The sequence below is a fragment of the Ricinus communis genome, chromosome 2 (genome assembly GCF_019578655.1).
Source record: "Ricinus communis isolate WT05 ecotype wild-type chromosome 2, ASM1957865v1, whole genome shotgun sequence".
Lineage (NCBI taxonomy): Eukaryota > Viridiplantae > Streptophyta > Magnoliopsida > Malpighiales > Euphorbiaceae > Ricinus > Ricinus communis.
The window spans coordinates 17097768-17120648 of record NC_063257.1 but is presented as its reverse complement, the minus strand read 5'-3'; the positions used below and the strand labels follow the sequence as shown (position 1 = coordinate 17120648).

The window sequence follows — 22881 nt, the reverse complement described above, 5'->3', positions numbered from 1 at the left end:
CACATCATTATCTCATTCATTAGATCTAGGCTTAAAGTAAAACAAGGAGATTACAAAGTAAATGGCTACACTAAAAACTATCTTTAGTATATAGTTTTAAATCACAAGCATTTGCATTTGCATTGCATATTTATTTATTGTTTAGTTATTTTACTTTATGAATATTATTCTCTCAAAATACTGATTTAGAGTGTTTATATTTACTTTTATTGTTTTGTGTTGATAATTATTCTTTATAATAAGTGGCCTCATAGTTCCTTGAGAGATCGACCTCGTGATAAACTTATCCTTATTATAGGAACGGTTCGTACACTTACGAGTACTAATTTAGACACATCAAATATTAAGGACATTTAAAAATAATTAGTTTACAATTATTTTTAGAATTCTTAAAATTAATATTTAATATTAAATTTTTTATTAAATTGTATATGACAATTTAATTTTATAATCAAAATAATATTAACAGTCGTGCAACGCACTAGATACAACTAGTATATTTATAATTTACAATGCTAAATTAAACCACATGTCAGTAGGAAAAATTGGTATATATAAAGAAAGAAATATAACGAAGTTCAATTGTTCAAATATATATATATATATATATATATATATATATATATATATATATATATATATCAATTAATTTCCGATACTTAAAATTTTTTTGGTATGTGTGTTTAATTTTTGAAACATAAAATTTTTATTTTGACACACGTACTATTTTTAAAACATGGGATTCAAGCTTATATGTAATTTTATAATTTTTTTATTAATTTATTGATTAATAAGTTATATTCCTAATTAAATCGACTCTAATCCTAAAAGATAGTATATTTATTATATTTTAATATTATATTAATTAATAAATAATTTTCCAATCGGATAATAATACTAATTCCATCTAAAAAGTAGCATATTATTTATATTTTAATATTATGTTAACTATAAATAGTTTTCAATCGGATAATAATATTGATTTTATCCTAAAAATAGTATATTAATTATATTTTAATATTATATTAACTAATAAATAGTTTTCTAATCATATAGTAATATTAATTTTATCCTAAGAAATAATATATTGATTATATTTTAATATTTATATTATTAATTAAATAATAAATAATTTTCTAATCGGATAATAATATTAATTATATTTTAAAAAATAATATATTATTAAATTATATTTTAATATTAAATTATTAATTAGATAATAATTTTAATTTAGAAAATAATATTTTAAATAATACTTTTAATATTATATTTAATAATAAATTAATTTTTTAATTATATAATAAAATTTTAATTTTAAAAATAATAATATCAATTATTGTATCAAATTATATTATATTAAAATTAATTAATAAATATTTCTAATATATATTTATACTAATAATATTTTAAAAAATTAATTTATTATTATTTATAAATATTATAAATTAATATTAAATATTAAAATATTTATTAAATTATAACTATTAATTTAATTTTATAATTAAAATAATAATCACACTATGCGCAGGGCACGGCAAACAACTGCTGCTCCTAAATAAACCATTTTAATTTCCCATGTGAGGCAATCTCACCTTAGTGGCTTAATCCCCGTTCTCGCATGGTGCAACAAATGGCCGGACGCAACAATCTGCCTCCCAATACTTTAAAACACCGCCAAGTTCCAGTCGATGACCCTCGCCTTCATAACCGAGTCCCTCGACTCCACCATCCATCAACCATCCTCGAAGACCGCATCGCTATTCAGCACAGGGAGATTCAAACCCTCCTTCTCGACAACCAACAGCTCACAGCCACTCACCTTGCATTAAAGCAAGACCTCGCTCTCGTTGACGATGAATTAAGACACTTATCAGCTGCCGCAGCTGATGTAAAGGCCCAGAGGGACGATCAGGTGCGGGAGGTGTACGAGAGATCACTGAAATTGGATGCGGAGGTGCGGTCAATCGATGCATTGAGAGCGGAGCTTGTTCAGGTTACGGCAGATGTAGAGAAACTTAGTGTGCATCGTCAGGAACTTACTGCAGAGTTGCGTGCAATTAATAGCGATGTTGCTAAGGCAAGAACGGAGGCACAGCAAGTGGCAGCAATTGAAGCTGATATACAGACCATGCAAAAAGAAATTCAAAGAGGAAGGTAATTTAGAGTTTAATTACCTCTTTTTGGTACATATGCAACTTATAATTCATTGCTAACATCTTATATTTGGGATTATAATTAGGAGGAATTCTTTTATTAACATTTTCTATTTGTTAGAAGGAATCAACTTAAGTGGACAATTAGGGTGCTGAAGTTTATAGTTAAACTTTTGAGGTGCAAAGTATTGAGTTTATGTTATCAAACGCTGGGCTCCAATTAGTTGCAGGAATTGAAGTCTACATTTCATGCCTAAAATGGAACCCCAAGCCACATCAGCATCACATATAGGATTAAACAATGTCACCGTCCTTGAGAAACCCCTCCAATTGAAATTTATTAACAAGTATTGCGATCAATTATTAAAAAGGACATATGTCATGAGTTATGGGGTCAATTAGAATGTGCCTCAATTGTTGAAAACATTGCAATTCCAACCCTGAAAAAATATGTTTTCCTCAAAATATGAGTTACCTAGTTTCAAATGTGGCCTTGGAGCCTTAAAGCAAGGTGCAAGGGCAAGTTTGTGTGAGGGGTGAGGTGTAAAATAAATGAAATTTGCTAGTAAATTCAAATTTAAGAAATTTAGACTAATCATTCATAAGTCAGCTATTCAATTGTGGCACACCCTGCAAACATTGGAGAACTATACATCATCATTAAGCCCAAAATAACCTTCATGATCATTCATTAAAGATTCAGCTATTTACTTCTTATGCCTTATTGTTTCTCTTCTTCATTTACTTTGATTTCTTCCATGTTAGAACATAAAATGTCAGTATCACAAACTTTGTTTGGACTTGGAAGGAAAAAATAAAATAGTCGAAATAAGGGAATAAAGAGCATGAAAAGAGTGGAGAGAGAGAGAGAGAGAGAGAGAGAGAGATGGAGGGATCAATGCAGGAATAAAAAAAGACCTAGAGAGACAAGGAATATGTAGAAGGTTAATCAAGAAAAAGAAAGATATATTAGAAAAAAGCCATAATTAAAGAATATATAAAGGAGAGAAAGTGGCAGCCTACTTACAAGAGGCTTCAGCACCCTTGCCTTTGTCTTTTGCCTTCTCTTTATATCTATTTCTCTTTGTTTGTTCTTTTGGACCGAAATTAGCAGTCCTTTTCCTTGTATTCTTCTTTGTTGTTTTTTCTCATTATTATAACACCTCCTAAGCAAGTAGCCAACTTATAATCAGATTATATATATTTATAAATATAGTTCTCTTTCCTAGATCTCCTTCTTGTTCTTCTTTAAGGAATTCCCGGGTTCTCTTTCTTATTTTTATGTGTTAAATTATTGGTGTACATGAATTTTTCCCTAAATTGTACAGATTTTTAGATATGCATGGATTTGCTTAATTGTAAATATTGGAGTCCATCTCTCTTTTTAACTTGAGAAAAGTTTGTTATGCATTGTAATTATGTGAAAATCTTCAGAATCCAACTTTATTATTAACTTTATGAAAAGCTCGTTGTACATTGCTATTTTTCTAATATGCTTTGTGTCTTATTATGGTCAAAGTCAATTTAATACATACATAGAGCTAATTACATAATAATGGAAAATTTGACAAGTCTCTAAAAAGTTAAATAACAAATTAATTGCTTTTGACAAAAATTATCTTCATGTTTTTACTTATAAATAAGGGGGGATAGAAAACTATGACTACATTCTTCATACACCTTATATACCTATAGAATTATATTTGATGTATCTTCTATAAAAATTAAATCATCTTCAAACTGAAGCACAAAATATGACTGGAATAAAATATACAAGGAAAAGTTTATAAAGTTTGGCAGAAAACATAACAGATACAGCTTTATTGCTCTTTGTATCTTGAATAGGTGCTAACCTAGGCAATAAAGTTCCCACGTCTTATGTTTGTCCTGCAACCCTAGTATCCTATTAGGTGCTCCTGGCGCCTGTCCACATTACACACATTGGGGTTGCATCTTTAACAACTATGTCATCTAGGTAACTAAAATCTGCAAAAACACTGCATAAGAGCACTAATATTTTTAAATGCTTTATCCTTTTTCCAAAGTTGGGTAGTTCTTTGTAATTTGTGCTAGTTAGTTCTAAAAATTGCGCAACTTCCCTTCTCAAAAAAAAAAAAAAACAAAAGAAAAAACATGAATGATAAAAGTATTGAGGAAGGTCATAGGTGTCCTTTCTTTCTCAAGTCCTCCATGCTAGATTTCTAAAGTCACTTGAACTGTCAAATGGGCTTTTCTGGTTTAAAGTTTCTTTTGTGTACTTTGAGAATTGAATTAAGAAATACATTGTGAGATAGTAATCCTGCAAAACATTGTTATTTTTGGAACCACTAGTGGCAGCAACGTGAAGCAAGTGTGAGACTTTCCGATCTCTTTGTTTTCATCCTCGAATCATTAGATCCCCCTCTGCTCTTGCCCATTATCCTAATACTGCAGGGAATTTGTTCCCCTTCTCATCAAACTAAAGAAAAAAATTCCTCCTGTCCAGACCTACTCTTAACTGTTCTAGTGCAGCTCCAGAAGTTGAAACAGAGAATTTACGGATGGAAATGAAATGTGTAAGGAACCAACTCTTTGGCAGATCGTAATCAAGGTCTATTCATGCAAATTCACTTTGAACATACAGATACTTATTTGGAATATTGAGATGAAAATAAATTGTGGAAATGACTTGAGATAATTTTCAAGTTAAACTATTTATTTATAGATGGTTTTGGGTTTATTGGAAGCTAGAAAGTTTAAGACTCGTGTGCACAATTAGGGTTTTTAATACTGTAATATTTGGAAGCAAATAGCACAAAGTAAGAATGGCTGTTTGCAATTCAAGCTGAGTCTGGCAACAATTTCTGTGAAATAGGACAGGTTTTGATAACCTGTTCTACATATCTCTTTGCAGAAAATAAAGGTTTTAAAATTGAATTTCAGGTCCGATTTGACAGAAATTCAAATCTGAAATAGAAGAATAGGAAAGGAAATATAAAAAACTTTTTAAAAGTCAACACTTGGAAGGTTTAGGAGTCACACCTGAAGAGGATTGAAGCATACAATTCTAGAGCAACAATTTGCAGGAAATCTTTGTTTATTACATCTGAAAAAAAGCTCCCTAATAATAGTTACAAGCCTAGATATTTATAGATTAAACTAATCCCAACACTACTTGGATTAAGAATCCTAAACTAGGGAAATATACTAATTAGGAAATACTAAACTAACTAAACCTCTTAAATTAGACTTGAAATAAATTAAAGATTCCTAAAATAAACTTTAACTATTGCTCCAGCAAAGGGGCAATACCCAGGAAAGTTAGAAATTACAGAAATACCATTCGGTTATTGAAATTGTAAATATTCGACCAAAATTTCAAATCTCTTTATTTTCTGAATTTTAATTTTCTTGATGTTTTCCTTATTCTTATGATTCTCCTCTGGTTGAAGAAAACTTGACTCCAGTTTTGAAATGCCTAAGAAGCAAAAACAATAATACATTGGACTTGAACTTGGCCTTCTTAACAATTGGTAATAAAGGAAATACTTTAAGCCTCCTTTTAGGCTCATCTATGAACTCATCAGGAATAATGAAATTCACTTTTTGAACACTAGCAATAGATAGCTTGAGCATCTTTCGTAACTTGAACAAAAAGTTTGACCTCTTGTTCCTCTTCAACCTATTGATAATCATCTTGTAAATCGTCATTCAAATAATCTCCAAACTTACTTGAATTATCTTCATAACCTTCATCAACATTTTCTTCCCCAATGTGCAGGTTTTGTTTCTCTGGACATTGATATCCTATTTGTTCAATTTCTCCACATTTAAAGCATTCATACCTTTTCCTTTAGCGTTAGTAGTATTTGAAGAAAATGGCTGGTTGCAAAGTAGTAAATTTGGTGTTGCACAATTTGTCCCAAATCCTCTTTTAATTGTCGAGTCCCTAGCTTGAATCCCAATTCGTTTTATAGATGGCTGACTCAACCCTTAATACCTAAATAATTCTTTCTTGATATTTGTTCTTAGACCAGCCGTAAGTTGGCCCATAATTTGTGAAGAGCCTCTATAATTTCTCTACAAATTGCCAATTCTTCAAACTTTTGCCTATATTCAAGACATGTTGCCTTGCCTTAAAGCGTACACCTGTTCTCAAGTCCTCTCAAGATAATTATAAGGCAAACGTTTTTCCTGTAAGTTGCCTTATATTTGCAACTCATATTCAACATCGTACTGCCATATTTTCGTCAACCCCGCACATTTCATCTTGGAAAACCTCAGTCTTCGGTTGTAATCCATATGATACCAATCAAAGTGGGAGTCGATACTATATAACCAGTCAGAAAATATTGTTGGATTTACATTCCCCTCAAAATCTGGGACATGTACCTTGACTTTCTTGGTGATGTCTCCTGCCAAATCGTGTTCTTGGTTACATAGTTTTGCTTAATTTGTTGATGTTCCCACCATTCCTACGCGCAACCTATAACACCTAATCAACTCCTGCAGCTGGTCATTGAGACTTGGGCATCAAATTTGGTGGTCTTGCAACATTTTCATCAGTAGTTGATCCAAGCTTCTAATATGTTAGTTGTTGTGTCTACTCGATTAGCCAATTGAACTCATAATTTGGGTAACTGTTGCTTCATGTCTTGTATGCCTAGCATCAATCTTTGAATTCAGCTCAACATTGGTCACTATTATTGCGAAAATCTAATCAATAAACTTCAAGGATCTTGAAGCTCTGATACACTCCGCATGCATAAAAAAATCGCAGATTGTGGACGGAAGTGGTATGGTGATTGATGTAGTGGAAGTGGGGCGAGGAGGCCAAAATTAATGTAGGCAGATTTTGATAACCTGTTTTATGTTGATTTTTGCAGAAAATGAACATTTTAAAATTGAATTTAGGTCTGATTTGACAGAAGCTCATATCTGAAATAGAAAAATGGGAAAGAAAATATAGAAAACTTCTACGAGTCAACACTTAGAAGGTTTAGGAGTCGCACCTAAAGAGAATTGAAACACACAATTCTAGATGAGCAACTTGTAGGAAATCTTTGTTTATTAATCTGAAAATAAACTCCCTAATAATTGTTACAAGCCTAAATATTTATAGGCTAAGCTAGTCCTAATAGTACTTAGATTAGGAATCCTTAACAAGGAAAATTATAAATTAATACTAACTAGGAAATACTAAACCAACTAAACCTCCTAAATCAGACTTAAAATAAAATAAACACTCCTAAGATATATTTTAACTACTGCTCCAGAAAAGCTGAAAATTGTAGAAATACTCTTTCGGTATTGAAATTGTAAATATTAGACCAAAATTCTAAATCTCTTAATTCTTTGAATTTTAATTTTCTTGATGTTTTTCTTATCCACATAATTCTGTAAACAGCAGTTTAAGGGAAAATGGCTCTTTGAGTCTGTTTGGCAGGGACTTACACTGGAAATTCTGTGGAAGGCTTCTGTTCCAAAATTTGCTTGCAGAGTTGAATGACATCAAATTATTCTGAGCTCCTCATTATACAATTCCTCAGCATGGCAATTTAAATATATTAGCTTCTGGTATAATATTTTTACTTCAGGATTCGAAAGTCACACCCACGTAAACCTTGTGTGACAGGTTATAGTTCTGGATTTCTTAAGCCTTTAAATTTGTTTTCTCTATGGTTCTGTGCTTTCTGCATCAAGGAGAAGCACAAACTGCTGTGCTACATTGTACTAAATAACAGCCATCATGTCGCATATGTAATGGGAAGTTGCATAATGGCTGTTCTATTCTCAACCTTCCATACCCACTGTAGGGTTATAGCCTTTCAAACGTTCAAAACTTAACGGTCATTACAAAATTTTGTGTAAAATCTGCTTGCTGCTTTGGCTATTTCTCTTGTACATCAACATTTTTTCTTCCTCTTATAGCAATTTGTCTCCTTCCTTTTGGCTTACAACAGCTTGGAACTTAATTTCTCCACTTAAGCTTTTCTTGGTTTCACTTTTTTATCTTGCAAGAAGTTAAAATCATTGAAGTGGTTATATTGAAAAGGGGCAAGTGTTGTATTTTCAATTTTGTTTAAATCAACTCGCTTTTATGCTATATTTATGGTAGCTCTACCAATGTTATGCATTCTTTTGTTCAATCTGCCATCTTTTCCTAATTTTACCTATTTTTAAATTTGATCATAAATGAACTTCTAAACTTGAGCTTTGTTTAATTATTTGTTTAAACAGTTGTTTTGATGGTAATAAGGTTAGGTAATTGTTAGAAGTTACTGTCATATGAACTTATTGGATCCTTTAAAGGAAATGAGTATCACATAGTGCAAGGGCATCTTCCAGAAGAATATACGAGTACTTTGGCTTTCGTTTGAATTCATGATGTGTGTTTGGCTAGGTGCATAAGGAATAATAAAGGTATTTTTGGGTTTGAATAGCTTTCAAGCACAAAAACTTTTAGGTACTTGTTTTAAGATGAATTGAATATCAACTTGAAAGTTCTAATTTCAGATACACTCCCTAAAATATGGTAGAAGCTGTTTTTCTTCACATCCTTTGGGATCCAAATCTTTAGTATGCAAGTTGTACTAAAAAGAACATGCACAAATTCTCAGATTCGGAATTTTCTACCCCAATGTAATGAAAATGTATATTGTACCCTCTCATTTCTTCCAACGGATTTGACAATATAACTATTATTTGATGTAGGGCTGCCATTGAAAATGAGAAGAAGCTGTATGCTAGTAATCTTGAGCATGGTCAGACAATGGAGCAAAATATGATTGCGGTAGCTCGTGAGATTGAAAAAGTTCATGCTGAACTGGCTAATTTGGAGAAAAGAGAAAGGGCAGAAGCTGCTGCAGCAATAGCAGCAAACCCAAGTAAATTTGCTCATTTCTTAATGTTCTTTTATCCATGATTTTGTTGAATCTGGCATCTTTTTAAAGTCTACTCAAATTCAGCTCTTGACCTTCCAAGTTGTATAATGTCTAGGTCCTGGATATGCTGGAAGCTACAGCAATCCTGAAGTTAGTTATGGAGGGAATCTGGGCCCTGATCTTTATGCCATCCATCAGGTGTGTGTTCTATCCTTTTTACATCCTTTTCACGCCAGTCATTAGATCTGATAACTCTCGAAAATCAGTACTTTTAGTTGTCCATGTAAATAAAGATAATATAATGCATATACTAATAGGATATTACTACTGATTAGCATGTTTGTCGCTTTACATTCTTTTGATTATCTAACGACCATAAAAGTCCAAACTTCTATGCTATCTTACTTGCGATCAGAGCTTTTTAATATTGGCAGTTTCACTAAGATTTTGACTTCAGTTGGAGCTGAACCGTCCAGCTTAATTTGCCTGTTATACGCGGAAGATAAAAATTTAATGGAAGTTAGCGATACTGGGAAGGAGCTGTGGTTGTACTCACAATCCATTTACAGTCACCACCCATCTATTTGAGATAGAAGCTCATACTTTGTTTTTCGTGTGCACATTTTAGGTACAAGGTGGAACTGATGCTGGTCCCCAGTTTGCGCCTGGATGAATATGTCTAGTTGTCAGCTCAATGACCACTTGCATTTAAGTAGACTAGTTTTTAATCTACACAGTACGTGAATGTTAATTGCTGGATTCGTTATAATTAATTTATTACATATATTCTTTTTTATATAACCCTCCAATGTATTAATTCAAAAATTAAAAAAATAATTATTTATGCTAATTACTATTTTTCGTACTAATTTTATAATTATCATAATCAAATTTTTAATTGTTTTAGAAATTATGGCAACTTTTGCATTGTTGCTTATTTTAGTTGTTGAACTAATCACTTAAAAAGGTGATTGAGAAAATTTTACAGAGAAAAGCATGAAAAAAGCTAAAAGGTTATAATCTATCAAATTAGTATTTTAATTAGAAATTACTTTAAAATAAGAATGAGTAATGAATATTAAAATTGTAGCTTTATTAAGTTTTTTTTTGCCTTATAATTTATTGCTTAAAATTGTCTATATTATACGTATCTTTCAAATTTTTAAATATAATTGATGAAATCAACTTAAAAATCAAATGTAGTTAAAATATAAATTTATTTATTGCATATTCATTAATGATATTCTTAACTCTCCTCAAATTAACAATTAAAGAAAAAAAATTATAATATAGATGACATCAAGATGGGTGCATATTTATGCCCGTACATTTAAATTTACTATAAATTGTAAAATACATTTAAATTTGATGATTCATTAAATCACTTCGCATCAAGTTTATATTAGATTCTCGCTTTAAATAATACTTTTTCAAGGTGTTTCTATTAATTAAAATATTTTAAAATGATGTATTTTTTTACATACAATAACTAAATTATAATACCTATGCATGATTTTTATAATCTTAATAAACTAACTTAGAGATTTGAAACTTTAATAAAAAAAATGTATTACTTTCAAATATATACAGTAATATTATTAAATAAAAATTTAATTTTTTAGATATCATATTAATTTAATATATTATCAATTTTAAAGTATAAATAATTCAAATATTTTTATTTATTTGTTAAAGTAAATTTAAATTATTTTTAAAATTTTTCCTTTAATCTAATTTTCAAAAGCATATTAATTTGGTGTTTTTATAATTTTCTTAATTTATGCATTTATTTGTATTTATAGTTATTTTACCTTTTTATTTTAATATTATAAATTTTTATTTAAATTTTCAACACCATGTCCAAATATAAATATATGTACCTTTTAGTTATTTTGATTACATCTATTTTCTAATTATATTAATAGTTTTACTTAACTAATTTTAATTATGAATAGATATTATCATATGGAATTAGATATGTAAATGGAATTGCTAAAACCTCTCAATAAAATAAAATTTTAGTTGAAAGAGATAAGAATGCACATTCCTATTCTTTTAAGAATTTTTATTCAACTTAATTTAATATTTCTTAACATTTTACTTTTTTGTTACCGAAGATAATTCAATTAGTCAATTACTATATTAACCTATTTTTATAGAACATATAAGGATATCTTAGTAAATTTAATTGTCTTTCCCATATTTGCACTTTTATATATGTTATGATTAAAAAGCCAAGTGCATAATGATTTGTTTTCTTTTCTAATTAGTTCCCTGAGATGAAGTATTTCATCCTACAGGTGCATGATTAATATTCTTTTAGTGCAATCGATAGATAAATGATGCTGACATGCCAGAGTCAGTTTAGTTTTCTTGTTATAGCCTAATAACATTATATTCTCCATAGTATCATATTGTATATGTTTAATTTAGTCATACAGATCTTATTAAAATCCAAGATAAAAAAAATGGTGTCGAAAATCTCCCTAGCTTGGAGTTATGTGGAGCACGTTCCCTTGAGCGTCTTGTGTAGCAAGTGTGTGGCTTGTTAGTCCTTTAGTTTTTTTTTTTGTTTTCTTACCGGTGGTGCAGGTGGGTGCCTTTAAGCGTTCTATTGCATTTAATAGTAGTAGCATCTTAATTCCCTGTTGGGCGTTGTTTAATTAAAGTTCGGAGTTATTACTTGTTGAGTTGTCATCATGGATGAGGAGACTCAGTCTGATGAGGTACTTACGGATATCATCCAAAAAATTGAGAAACTTCAGTGTTCTGAGAAAACTCTACAGTTGGAGTCTACATCTAATATGCAAATGTTTTACTCAGAAAAGATCCTTGTGAGAGGGTCACTCTCCTTTAGGAATATATCGAGGCAAATGTTAAAAGTGAACTTGCAGAAAATATGGAAACTGGAAAGAGAATTTCTGGTGCAGAAAAGAAACGAGAACACCTTTATCTTTCATTTTGATTTGGCTAAGGATAAGCAGTGGGTCATTGAGGGCATCCCATGGTTAGTGTTTAACTCTCTGCTGGTTTTAGTGGATTGGCCAGTAGACACACCAATAGATCAACTGGACTTTTCCCAATGCCCTTCTAGGTTGAAGTGCACAATCTTCCACCTGAGCAAATCAACATGCAGAATGCTCAGACGATTGGAAGATTATTTGCAGGGCTCATCAAAATGGATTCCTTAGTGCCATTAGTGAGGTTTATGTTCAACATGAAAGTTAGAGTCCTTGTGGATTTGGAGCAGCCGTTGTCGACAGGGTTTTGGAATGACTGGAGGAAGTTTCCAACGGGAAGGTATGAGAATGATTGGATTGTGTTCCGATATGAAAGGCTCTCGGAGTTTTGTTTTTTATGTGGGAGAATAAGGCATGTCCTTAAGTTTTGCCCTTACTAAGATGAGGAGTGGATCAGAACATATTAGCTTTCGAAAAGTTTAAATACAATGCCAAGTTGAGGATATCAGGGAGGCAGCTAGTACATACTTTCATAATATTTATACCAATCAGGGTATCCATGATCCTGAACGGGTCTTAAATTGTGTGACACCTGTCATTTCTAATGATATGAATAGAGGGTTATTAAAGGAGGTTTCAGAACAAGTTCAAGTTGTGTTTTTAGTATGGGCCCTTCTAAGGCACCAAGGCCCTTTTATTATGTTTTACCAAAAGTTCTGGTCTATGGTCACGAATGACTTGGTTGCTACTATTAATATGTTCTTTAATCAAACTCATATTGCCCTTATTCCGAAAGTATCCTACCTTGAGTCTTTGTATCAGTATAGACCAATAAGTCTGTGTAATGTTGCATAAAAAATATACATTAAAGTCTTGGTCAGTAGGTTAAAACCCCACCTCCACTCGATTATTGATGATTCTCAGGCTGCTTTTGTTCCCCAAAGGCATATCCAAAAGAATATTTTGGTGGTTCATGAATACATGCACTTCTTAAAGAAACCATGCTCGGCTAAGAATGTTTGTCTAGCACTCAAATTAGACATTGCAAAGGCATATGACAGGATCAACTGGGAGTTCTTAGAATTGATTATGAGTAAAATGGGATTTCACAAAGATTTTATCCAGCTGATCAAGCAATGTGTGAGCACTGTCTCTTATTGAGCCTTAATCAATGGCACTCCTACCGCATTAAGAGGTCTCAGGCTCGGAGATCCTCTGTCCCTGTTTCTATTCATTGCAAATGCTTTCTCTTTATATATCAAGAAAGCTATTAGGGAAGGTTAGTTCTCTGGTGTTAAGATCAATAAAAGATGTCCTATGCTGTCACATTTGCTCTTTGCAGATGATACCATTATATTCCTACAAGTAAATATTTAGGAGATAACCAAAACTAAGGAATCCTAGACTGCTATTAGGAAGTATCAGGGCAGTTGTTCCACTTTAACAAATTGGGTGTATTTTTTCGTCAATCAGTTCAGCCAACCCTTAGGAACCAAATAGTATATTTGCTTGGGGTTAGACAGGTCATAAATTTTGAAAAATATCTGGGAGCTCCCATTATTTGGGGAAGCAACAAGAGGGCCACATTAGGTTATGTTAAGGATAGATTTCTAGGCAAAGCTAGTCTCCGGAAGCAAAAGTTTATATTATATGGTGGTAGAGATGTAATGATTAGGTCTGTCTTTACCTCCATTCTCTCATTTGTAATGTCTTATTTTCTTCTACCAAAAGGGTTGTGTCATGAGCTTAATTCCATTATGGCAAAGTTCTGGAGAAGTCAAGATATTGATAACCCCAGGTTTAGTCTAATTAGTTGGGATAACCTATCTAAACTTAAAGATTCAATCCTTCCTTGTGGAGGGCATTATGGAAAGTCAATCTCCCCTGAAAAATCAATTCTTTCATATGGCGTGCTGCTAAGCAGATCCTTCCTGTGAGGGCCACTATGGTTAGAAGGATGATTGTAAGGGATGACTCTTATGTATTATGCTCTTAGGGACCTGAGACAATCGAGCACATTCTCATATCTTGTCCTAGAACTAGGTGAATATGGTTTGCGCCCTGCTTGTCCTATGCCCCACAGCTTTCACAATCCTTATCTTTTGCTGACTAGTGTGAAATCATGATAAGAACTTGGAAGGAAGCTAAAGCCGAAAATGTCCTCATTAGGTTAGGGTTTATGCTATGGGCTATTTGGAAGGGGAGAAATGAGCTTTTATTTGAAGGGAAAAATCTTGACCTTGTTAGAATGGCCAAGATGGGTGATTTCTTAGTTGAAGAATGTTTTAAAGTTCCACAAGCTTCATATACTGCTCTCATTAAGGATAATAATCATTTAATACAGATTCCCATTGTTCAATCTTTTTGTTTTCATATTGCTGTAAAACTTGATAAGATTAAAGATTTGGCAGTTGTGGTTATTCTGTGCAGGAGGGAGAGTGGTACTCTCGTGGACGGGGTCACTGTTTCCTTTTCGAGCTTGTCTCTAGTTGTTATTGAAGTGCAAGCTGCATCTGCTTATCTACATTTTGCTCAGTCTCTGGGCGTAGTTAGCTTTGATGTTTTTTGCGAGAATAGTTGTATTGTATAAGCTTTATCTAGCCTTGCTCGGACTGATTGGGAGATTGCTCATGTTATGGACCAAGTAAGAGAGCGACTTCATCTTTTTGATTTGGTTAGATGGTTTGCTATCCACAAGTCAAAAAATAAGCCTGCTAGATGGTTACCAAAGGAATTTTTGGATGGTAGTCTCTCATATGCTTGGCTTTCATGTCCTCCCCCTGAGTTTTTTGGCTTGATTGTAATAGACTCTTTCTTTCGTTAATATAGTTTATTCCTCTCGTGGACCAAAAAGAAGATAAAGAAATTGAAGAATTAGAGCTTGTTAACTAAGCTATCATTCCTTCAATTAAAATGAAAGAGTTTTTTTACAAATATACGAAATTAGAATACAAAATCTTATATACACGGCTACTTTCTTTTTACTACCTAAAAATTGAAAAGGATTTATTTATAGTTTCTTTTTTAAATTACATTATGATATTTTTTTAATATTTTATTATTATTCTTTTAGTGTCAATTCTTTTTTAATAAAACCATGACAATATTATTTTTCATTTTTCATCTTTATTTATCTTTTTATTGACATAAAAAATTAGATTTACTATAAATATAAAATTATCATTTTTATTGGTGCTCTTAAATAATTTTATTAATTATTTTAATTATATTTTTATATATCTTTTGTTAAATTTGGTATATTTTTAATATATTACTATATATTTTTAAAATACTTTTTCATATCATTAAAACATCCGAGCTATTATAATATATATATTCACAAATATTAAACATCAGATATAAGAAAACAAAAATAATAAATCTTTTATGTCACTTTTTAATCCCTTTTTAATGAGATTTTAAGAAAATAAAAAATACAAATAAAATTGATAAATCTCATTTTACTAATTTTACTATACAAGATAAAATAATATCCTTTTAATATTTTTTACAAAATTTAATATTTTTTATAAAATTCTAAAGGAGATAAAATAAAAATATATGAAATATTTAAAAATAATTTTAAAAAAATAATGAAATTTCTACAATGAAAAAACTAACTAAATCAAATAATTTAACGTTTTGATTGCAAGCTTACAACTGTAAATTTAGGGATTAAGATTTTAGTTATCAATTTCTAAATAAAAGAGCGATAGCAACGGTAGCTTAGTAGAACAATAAGGACTCGGGGGCTTGAAATCTAATATTTTGTGAATTTAAATTTGATAGAACAATAATATAAAATAAAATGGTTAACATAAAAGTAGAGACAAGAAAGAAAAGATAAAAGGAATGATATTTTTTAAAGAAAATTAGAATACCAAAAATAACTAATAATTTACGGAAGTCAACAAAAATCAATAGAACCTCTCAATTACTATAGAAAAAACTTTATCTCTACAAAAGTCATTAAATAAACTCGCTCATTTAAAAAGATATAATGAAAAGCTTAATGAAATACATCCTCAATAAATTACGATTTTTTTTATCAAATAAGATCGCCACAAGTTCACAGACATTAAAGTACAAATTACCCTCGACTGCAGGCTGGTTGGAATAACTATCCTTTGTTTAAGGTGTGTACCATTTAAACCCTAGCCCGAAGGATATACCGAATAGCGGGTTGCGCTGCCAATATAACTTTTGAAGCAGCAAAAAGCTACTGCTGTAGATGCCAGAGAAAAGGAGTGAAAAAGGGCTGCCAGTAAGTAGAAATCTATCAAATTTATCTTTGTAACGAAATATTCTGAAAAATAACGTAACTAATCCATCAAGAACATAAAATAAAAATAATCCTGTAACAGCAAAAGCTTTCAACGAGTTCACAAGGCACCAGGATGCAGCAGCACCACCGATCACCACCCATGCTGAACTTGATTGCCTCACAGGTTACTAGTGGTTAAAAGCACCAGACCCAAATAAATAGATCCATCTTTCCACAGGTTATCCAGAGGGTTCCAAACCTGCTACCAATCGAATTGTCTTGCTAAGATGCCTCCATTCCTAAACTAGCCTTAGCCTAACTAAGAGAGACAGCTTCAAGAGGATTGATTGAAGAATATATCTATTCTAATGAGATGGCAAAAATTTATGTTATATGAATATCCAAGCACTCTCAATGTATAATTCTTTTAACAACTACAGCCATTTGAGTCAGGAGAAATCACTCGTCCCTTCATTTTTTATGGAATTAAATTTTAAAGTGCAATTTCAATTATATGAAAATTGCTGTCCCTACATTATAGAATAATGCTTATATAGAGTACTTGTAAATACTGTTCAGACACCCAGAGCAACATATAGAGCTGCTGCGGCTTGCAATTAAGAAGGCAAAAATGTATGACCTTTCATGCATATCTATTATGCAATATATTTGAAATACAAAAGAAAGGACATGATTCTAAAGGTAAGATAGTTACGAGTCTATAAAGTTTTATGAAATTGATACCCAAGCTAAATTTGTTACACCTTCTGAAAGTCAACACTTCCATTCCCTTGTGTGGGATTTAGGAAATTTCCTTTCTAGCTGACAATCCAACACAGAAACATGTTGCTTTTCCACAGTAAATAAGACACTATTGTTTTTTTAATTATGAAAAGTGATGCAAGCCTCAGGGAGATCTTGTGACGTCCCTTTGTAATTAATATCCAAGACATTTGTTTTGTAACATATTATATGCAATGTAGCACAATATTATGTCAAGATCAAATTTTTTACGAGAAAAGTCGCATAAGAAACAATGAAATTAATGAAGACACCCAAGTTAAATTTGTTGCTAATCACTTAGCAATGACATACATGAATTTCCTATGCTACAATGATGATACATGCAAAAGATAATTAGCATACATCACCTTCTTGCATCCAGACAAGGATAAAGTAAGATTTTGAAAGAGCTGCACTCACCTGAAAATATCAACCTACCTTAGCAGCAAGCAATTTGGAGTTAATCCACTTGCCTCTATAAAAACATTCACACAATTAAAATCAATCCCATGCCTAAAACAGAAACCCCTCCATGAGTAAACAGAAAAAGGAGAAAAAGGGTATTGTCTTGCTCAGTGTAATGAACAACCTACCTCTTAGTCTCCAGTTTAAGAACCCCCCAGGAAATGGAATATAATAAAATCTCTCAGATCATAATTCTTAGTACATAAAAAGCTCAGAGCTGAAATTCTCAGTACGGGCGTGAACGGTTTCCACCGTGGTAATGCCTATCAGGGCCGGAACCTCCATCTCTGTTATTCTCCCTGCGCCGATCACCTCCACCATAGCCACCTCTACCACCTCTGTTGCACCATCAATTGGTCAATCATACATATTAAACAATATTGGAGACATATAATGATTTATTGACTGCCTTGCCCAATGAAACTACCAACACAAGGATGGTTACTGATAAACAGCATAAACTATAAGTGAAGCCAATATAAAGACGAGCAATGAAACACATATTCCAAGTTATTACTGGCATCAGTAGTCTTTTACCACTATCTGAAATCTCCTGCTGTAATAAGTAATATTTTCTTGGAAGAGGAAAAAAGAGGTTTTAGTGATACAATCGCACATGGCAATAAAAATCCTTGCTATGTAAGGGATACCAGAGAGGGACAGGAGAATCTCAGTTAATCCGATATCAAACACTTAAGTCACGCTTATGTTTCTTTTTTAATTAAGTTCAGAACATGATCGGTCAACACAGACAATAGGATAGTGAAATATTTTGGGTTAATTACTATTTACCCTCTGAGTTTTATACCTAACTCATTAGTTAGGACCTGCATTTTATTTAATATATTAAAAACTCCTTTTGTTTATATTTAACTAACTTATTACCCCTCCATTAAGAATATTCGGTATATTCTGTTAGTTCAGATGGTAAAATTATTTTAGTGGGTCCCACAACTGTACGACTTCCTAATATACCCTTTCATTGATTTGCTATTATAACATAAGGTAAAGTTGTTATTTTCTTTCCAATAGGTTCTGCAACTAAGAAATTTTTTTCATTTTAGTGCCTTCCTCATGCCAACCAGGACGCACTTAACTTGAAATCAATGATGTCCAAGGAAAAAGATTTGGCTCCATCCCTTCAAATTCCATCCCTTAAAAAATCTCAAGTGCACCACTGCAATCATAGTTGAACATGTAGGCTGAAACAATCATGTTCCACAAGACATAATTTCTAACACTCACTCCACCAATGAGGTTGCGTGCATCTCTCATTTGACCCAATTTTGTATGCATACCAATTAACTCATTCGCAACATGTAGATACTCTGAAATCCCATTTATAAAACATGCTCATGAATTGTTTTACCTAAATTAAAACTACCCATATAGGCACAACCCCTACTAACCAAGGAAAAGTAAACCCATCTCCTAAAGTTTCAATCATTCTCATTTTAACATACAATTTAATGGTGTTTTCATAGCATTCATGAGAAAGATTAGCTCTCAAGATTAAATTCCATAAAATAAAATTAGATCTACTCTCAAAAGGGATTGTGTCAAATACTTTTTGGGCATCAACAAAGATACCCAAAACAAGCATAGACAGATATAATATATGCAGCCAAGAAAGCAGAGGAATAGCCAGAAGTGACAGTGACATGGATTTGTTTACAGTGTCGAATTGTTGAAGGAGGTGATTGAAAAAATCAAGAACTGCATTATTATTTGAAGATTGATGATATTGTTTGAAGTGGATTTGATTGTAGTGGAGTAGAGATTGAAGAAGTGACGAAATTCTTCTATCACATTTTTTATTTTGTTGGAGTTCTCTTTTTCAATTTGTTCTGTGTTAGAGAAAGGATTGAGAGAAAGGGAATGTGAGGAGAGAGAGATAAACAATTGTTATACGAGTCATTTGTTTTTCTTTTAAATATCATTTGTAATATTCAATTATGTTGAAGGGTATTTCTGTCCTTTCAAAAGCATCTAACGGAAGTTTTTTGCCAGTTTTAAGTTAGGGGGTATTTAATTAGTTAAATATAAATAAAAGGGTTTTTATTTTTTTACATTAAATAAAATGCAGATCCTGACTAATGAGTTAGTTATAAACTCAGGGGGTAGATAATAATAAACCCAAATATTTTTATCCTGATATATAATATAGCTGAAAGAATGCACAAAGAACAAATGTGCTTGCCAACATATATATTTTGACAAAAAAAAAAGTTATTGTTATGAATATAACATAAATTGAGCTGAAAGAATTTAAACTGGAACATGACAAAAATGCAGGTGAAAGCATACATGCTGGCCACAATAAACAGGAATCTTTTAGGAAGTTACCCATGGTCATATGAAGGCTGCCTTGGTGCTGTCTTTTCTGCCATCGCAACATTGATCTTATAACCTCTCATATCATAATCTGCCAAACAAAACAAGAACTAAGCATACAATATCAAACTATGGGAAAATAATTTTAGAACAAAAAAAAAAAAAAGATAAGAGGGGGGCAATGAGGCCATTTCTACGCAAGGATTAGAACAGATATTTTTAGAAGAAGTACAAAACATAAGGAGAAACAGTTGCACGATGAATACTATTGTAAAAACCGCCAGCAGAATGCGCAGCAGATGGATCTTCATAAGACAAAACTGCATCGCCTTTGTTGTTTCCCTTCTCATCTGTGTATAATTTTATATTCCACGGCCACTGATCTTTATAGCCACGCTTCTGCTTAATCCTTCCAACCTAAATAATAATCAGTGTAAAAACATTTTAATCACATAATATAGTAAAGCTACAATAAAGTTTTATCAAGTAACCATACTTTGTAAATGACCTCAATTGATCAAGACAAGCCCCATCATGAAGTGAAGAGACCAAAGATAAAAACAAGATGACCAAAAACACAATGTCGGTCTAGAAGGCACCCATGATATATAGTTTGATATCATTTTAGACCTTGTTTACCATTAATGCCAATTCTATAGTGTAGGTTAAATCTGATGATAAGTAACAAGTAAATCAAAGGCGGTATAGAAGATCAATTGGTGATCAATTTCTAGAAAGAAGCATAACTAAAGCGTCAAACAGTCCCTAAACATTGAAGCATCAAATGTAAATCCACAAGCATCTAAGTCTAAACTGAAGGAGAAAACTGGAATTACTTGTCCAATGCCCCCAAAAAGTTCTCTCAATTCGTCAGTAGTCACATCAGGAGGCAGATTTGATATGTAAATTCTTGAGTTATCACAAGTATCATCGCAATTTCCGTCACACTGCTTAATTTTAGCTGGGGCATCAGCAGAAGCACCACTATACCCACTGACTCCTTCATAACGTGGAGCACCAGCACCATATCCACCAGGTGGGCCACCTCGTCCGCCACTTCTTATATCAACTGTAACATCATTGTAACCACTCACAGGAGCACCACCATAAGATGGTGGGTAAGATGTAGGTCCACCAGTGTAACTTGGAGGATGAGGAACTGCTTCCATTCCATAATTTGAATTGCCGCCATATGAGCTAGGTGGAGGGGGATAATTAACTCCAGAACCACCATAGGATGGGACTGCGGATGGAGGCACCTGGCTGTAACCACCACCGTTGTCTCTTCCATATGAGCTGCCCCTATTGCCGCCACCACTCCTATTATCATAGCCACCACCTCTGCCCCCATCATTGTAATTGCTGGTCCTATTACCATCATAGTTACCACCTCTACCTCCTCGGGTGCCACCACTTCCTCCCTTGCTATAACCTCCACCATTTCCACGGTCATTGTTAGCACCAGCAGGGGAGGGAGTCCCGCATTTGTTACACTCAACTCTTCTTGCAAAGTTCAAATTGCCACAGCTATATAAATCCATAAATAATATATATAAGATAACATAATTTTTTAAACTGAAAGTATATATATTTCCCCAACAATCTACAAAAAGATTTATCACCTAGGGTTAGGGCACAGCCAATCACCATCTCTTCCGCTACCACCTCGGCCACCTCCTCTTCCACCACTTCCGCCGCCTCTTCCACCACGGTCTCCTCCTTGATATCCTCCTGCCGATCAGATCATATTAAAAAATTAATTAAACACACAAAAAAAACCTTATAAACCTAATCCTATACTGCACCGAATACAGAAATTCAAAATTTAGTTTGTACCGCGATTATGCGAGTTACTCCCATATCCTCTTCCGCCACCGCCACCTCCAGCTCGACCTCCACGGCCACCATAACCAACATCACCTCCGTAGCCCCCGCCCCCGCCCCCGCCCCCACCGTTTCCCCCACCTCCATACCCACCGGTGCCACCCCCACCGCCGTAAGATGGAGGGGCAGATTCGCCGTCTTGAGCGTACATCCCAGACATGATCGAGTTTAGGTTTTTTCTCTTTTCTCCTTTTTATTTTTCCTTCTTCTACTCACCGATAATAAGCTATGAAACTTTTATATAAAGGAAAAGGGGCCATTTGGCTAGTAAAGCAGGGCTCATCTATATTATTACTTTTTATAAAATATTATATATATTAAAAATACTTAAACATTTTGTAAGTATTTTTTGATAAAATCTTTTTATAAATTTAATAGGTATTTATAAATAAACACATAAACTAATACATTAATAAAATAAAAATAAACTATTATCACAATAATAACAAAACATAAATTAATATGTTAATAAAATTAAATTAAAAATATATTTTTTTTTTTTTTTAATTATTTAAAAAATTTATATCAAATTATTTAAATTTTACTATTGGTGTGTATAAATAGTAAGTAATTTATCATTTCTTATAAAATTAGAAATTTATATGATTGAATTAAATAAATTACTAGTTAACCAATTAAGAAATTAAAAAGATAAAAAATTAAATTAATTATATATAAAATTAGAATAAATTAATGAGTATATTTTTAGTCAGTTAAAAAAAATTTCTTCTATTTCGTATCTTTTTATATACTAGCAATTTATTCATGCTATTAATGAGTATTTTATTTATTTTATATCTAAAAATTTTATTTTATATATTTTATATATTTTATATAATTTAATTTGTAATTATATTAATATAAAAGAACAAATTTTATTTTTATTTTTATAATATTTTGATTTTGATTATATATTTTTATTAATTTATGTATTTATTATATATTAAGATAAATATATATGAGAAGTATATATATTTATTAATTTTAAATTTTTTATCTATTTCTTACACTAATAATTTCTCATATGTAATAATTATTTTTAATAAATTAAATTGTTAAAACTTTTATTATTTATTGTTGTCTCTTGGAATCAAGAAATGAGGTTGAATTGGTGACCTCAAATGCGAAATTGAATAATTTTAGATGACACACAAGGATTTAAGAAAGAATAAAGA

The 22881-nt window shown here is 31.9% G+C and overlaps 2 protein-coding genes across 4 annotated transcripts; one reads left to right on the top strand and one right to left on the bottom strand.

Annotated features, from left to right (window-relative positions):
* Positions 1–1548: 1548 nt before the first annotated feature.
* On the top strand, positions 1549–9812 carry LOC8262822 (protein FLC EXPRESSOR). 3 transcript variants are annotated; one of them, XR_001535359.3, is made up of 5 exons: positions 1549–2154; positions 8847–9019; positions 9132–9214; positions 9474–9561; positions 9645–9812. XR_001535359.3 is itself a non-coding variant. In XM_002521144.4 (4 exons), the coding sequence occupies exons 1-4, from the start codon at positions 1619–1621 to the stop codon at positions 9687–9689; spliced, it is 837 nt and encodes a 278-aa protein (XP_002521190.3). In that variant the 5' UTR covers positions 1550–1618; the 3' UTR covers positions 9690–9812. The 3 variants fall into 3 exon arrangements, 1 of the variants encoding a protein (XP_002521190.3); XR_007214861.1 differs by having other exon boundaries at positions 9451–9561; XM_002521144.4 differs by lacking the exon at positions 9474–9561 and having other exon boundaries at positions 1550–2154.
* Positions 9813–17412: 7600 nt separating this feature from the next.
* Positions 17413–21967, bottom strand: LOC8262820 (transcription initiation factor TFIID subunit 15b). Its single transcript, XM_015720543.3, has 6 exons — positions 21659–21967; positions 21445–21553; positions 20659–21349; positions 20089–20239; positions 19835–19913; positions 17413–17826 (listed from the first exon to the last, which is right to left on the bottom strand). Exons 1-6 carry the CDS (start codon positions 21864–21866, stop codon positions 17715–17717), a joined length of 1350 nt encoding a protein of 449 aa, XP_015576029.2. The 5' UTR covers positions 21867–21967; the 3' UTR covers positions 17413–17714.
* Between the last annotated feature and the right edge of the window lie 914 nt (positions 21968–22881).

Bases quoted from the DNA above. Each gene is read 5' to 3' on its own strand.
- LOC8262820 (XM_015720543.3), bottom strand. From the start codon at position 21,866: ATGTCTGGGATGTACGCTCAAGACGGCGAATCTGCCCCTCCATCTTAC. The intron at 20,240-20,658 runs GTAATTCCAGTT...ATTATTATTTAG, and splicing joins TTTTTGGGGGCATTGGACAA to GTTGGAAGGATTAAGCAGAA. The intron at 17,827-19,834 runs GTAACTTCCTAA...ATGGTGCAACAG, and splicing joins CAGCCTTCATATGACCATGG to AGGTGGTAGAGGTGGCTATG.
- LOC8262822 (XM_002521144.4), top strand. From the start codon at position 1,619: ATGGTGCAACAAATGGCCGGACGCAACAATCTGCCTCCCAATACTTTA. The intron at 2,155-8,846 runs GTAATTTAGAGT...TATTTGATGTAG, and splicing joins AAAGAAATTCAAAGAGGAAG to GGCTGCCATTGAAAATGAGA. The intron at 9,215-9,644 runs GTGTGTGTTCTA...TGCACATTTTAG, and splicing joins ATCTTTATGCCATCCATCAG to GTACAAGGTGGAACTGATGC.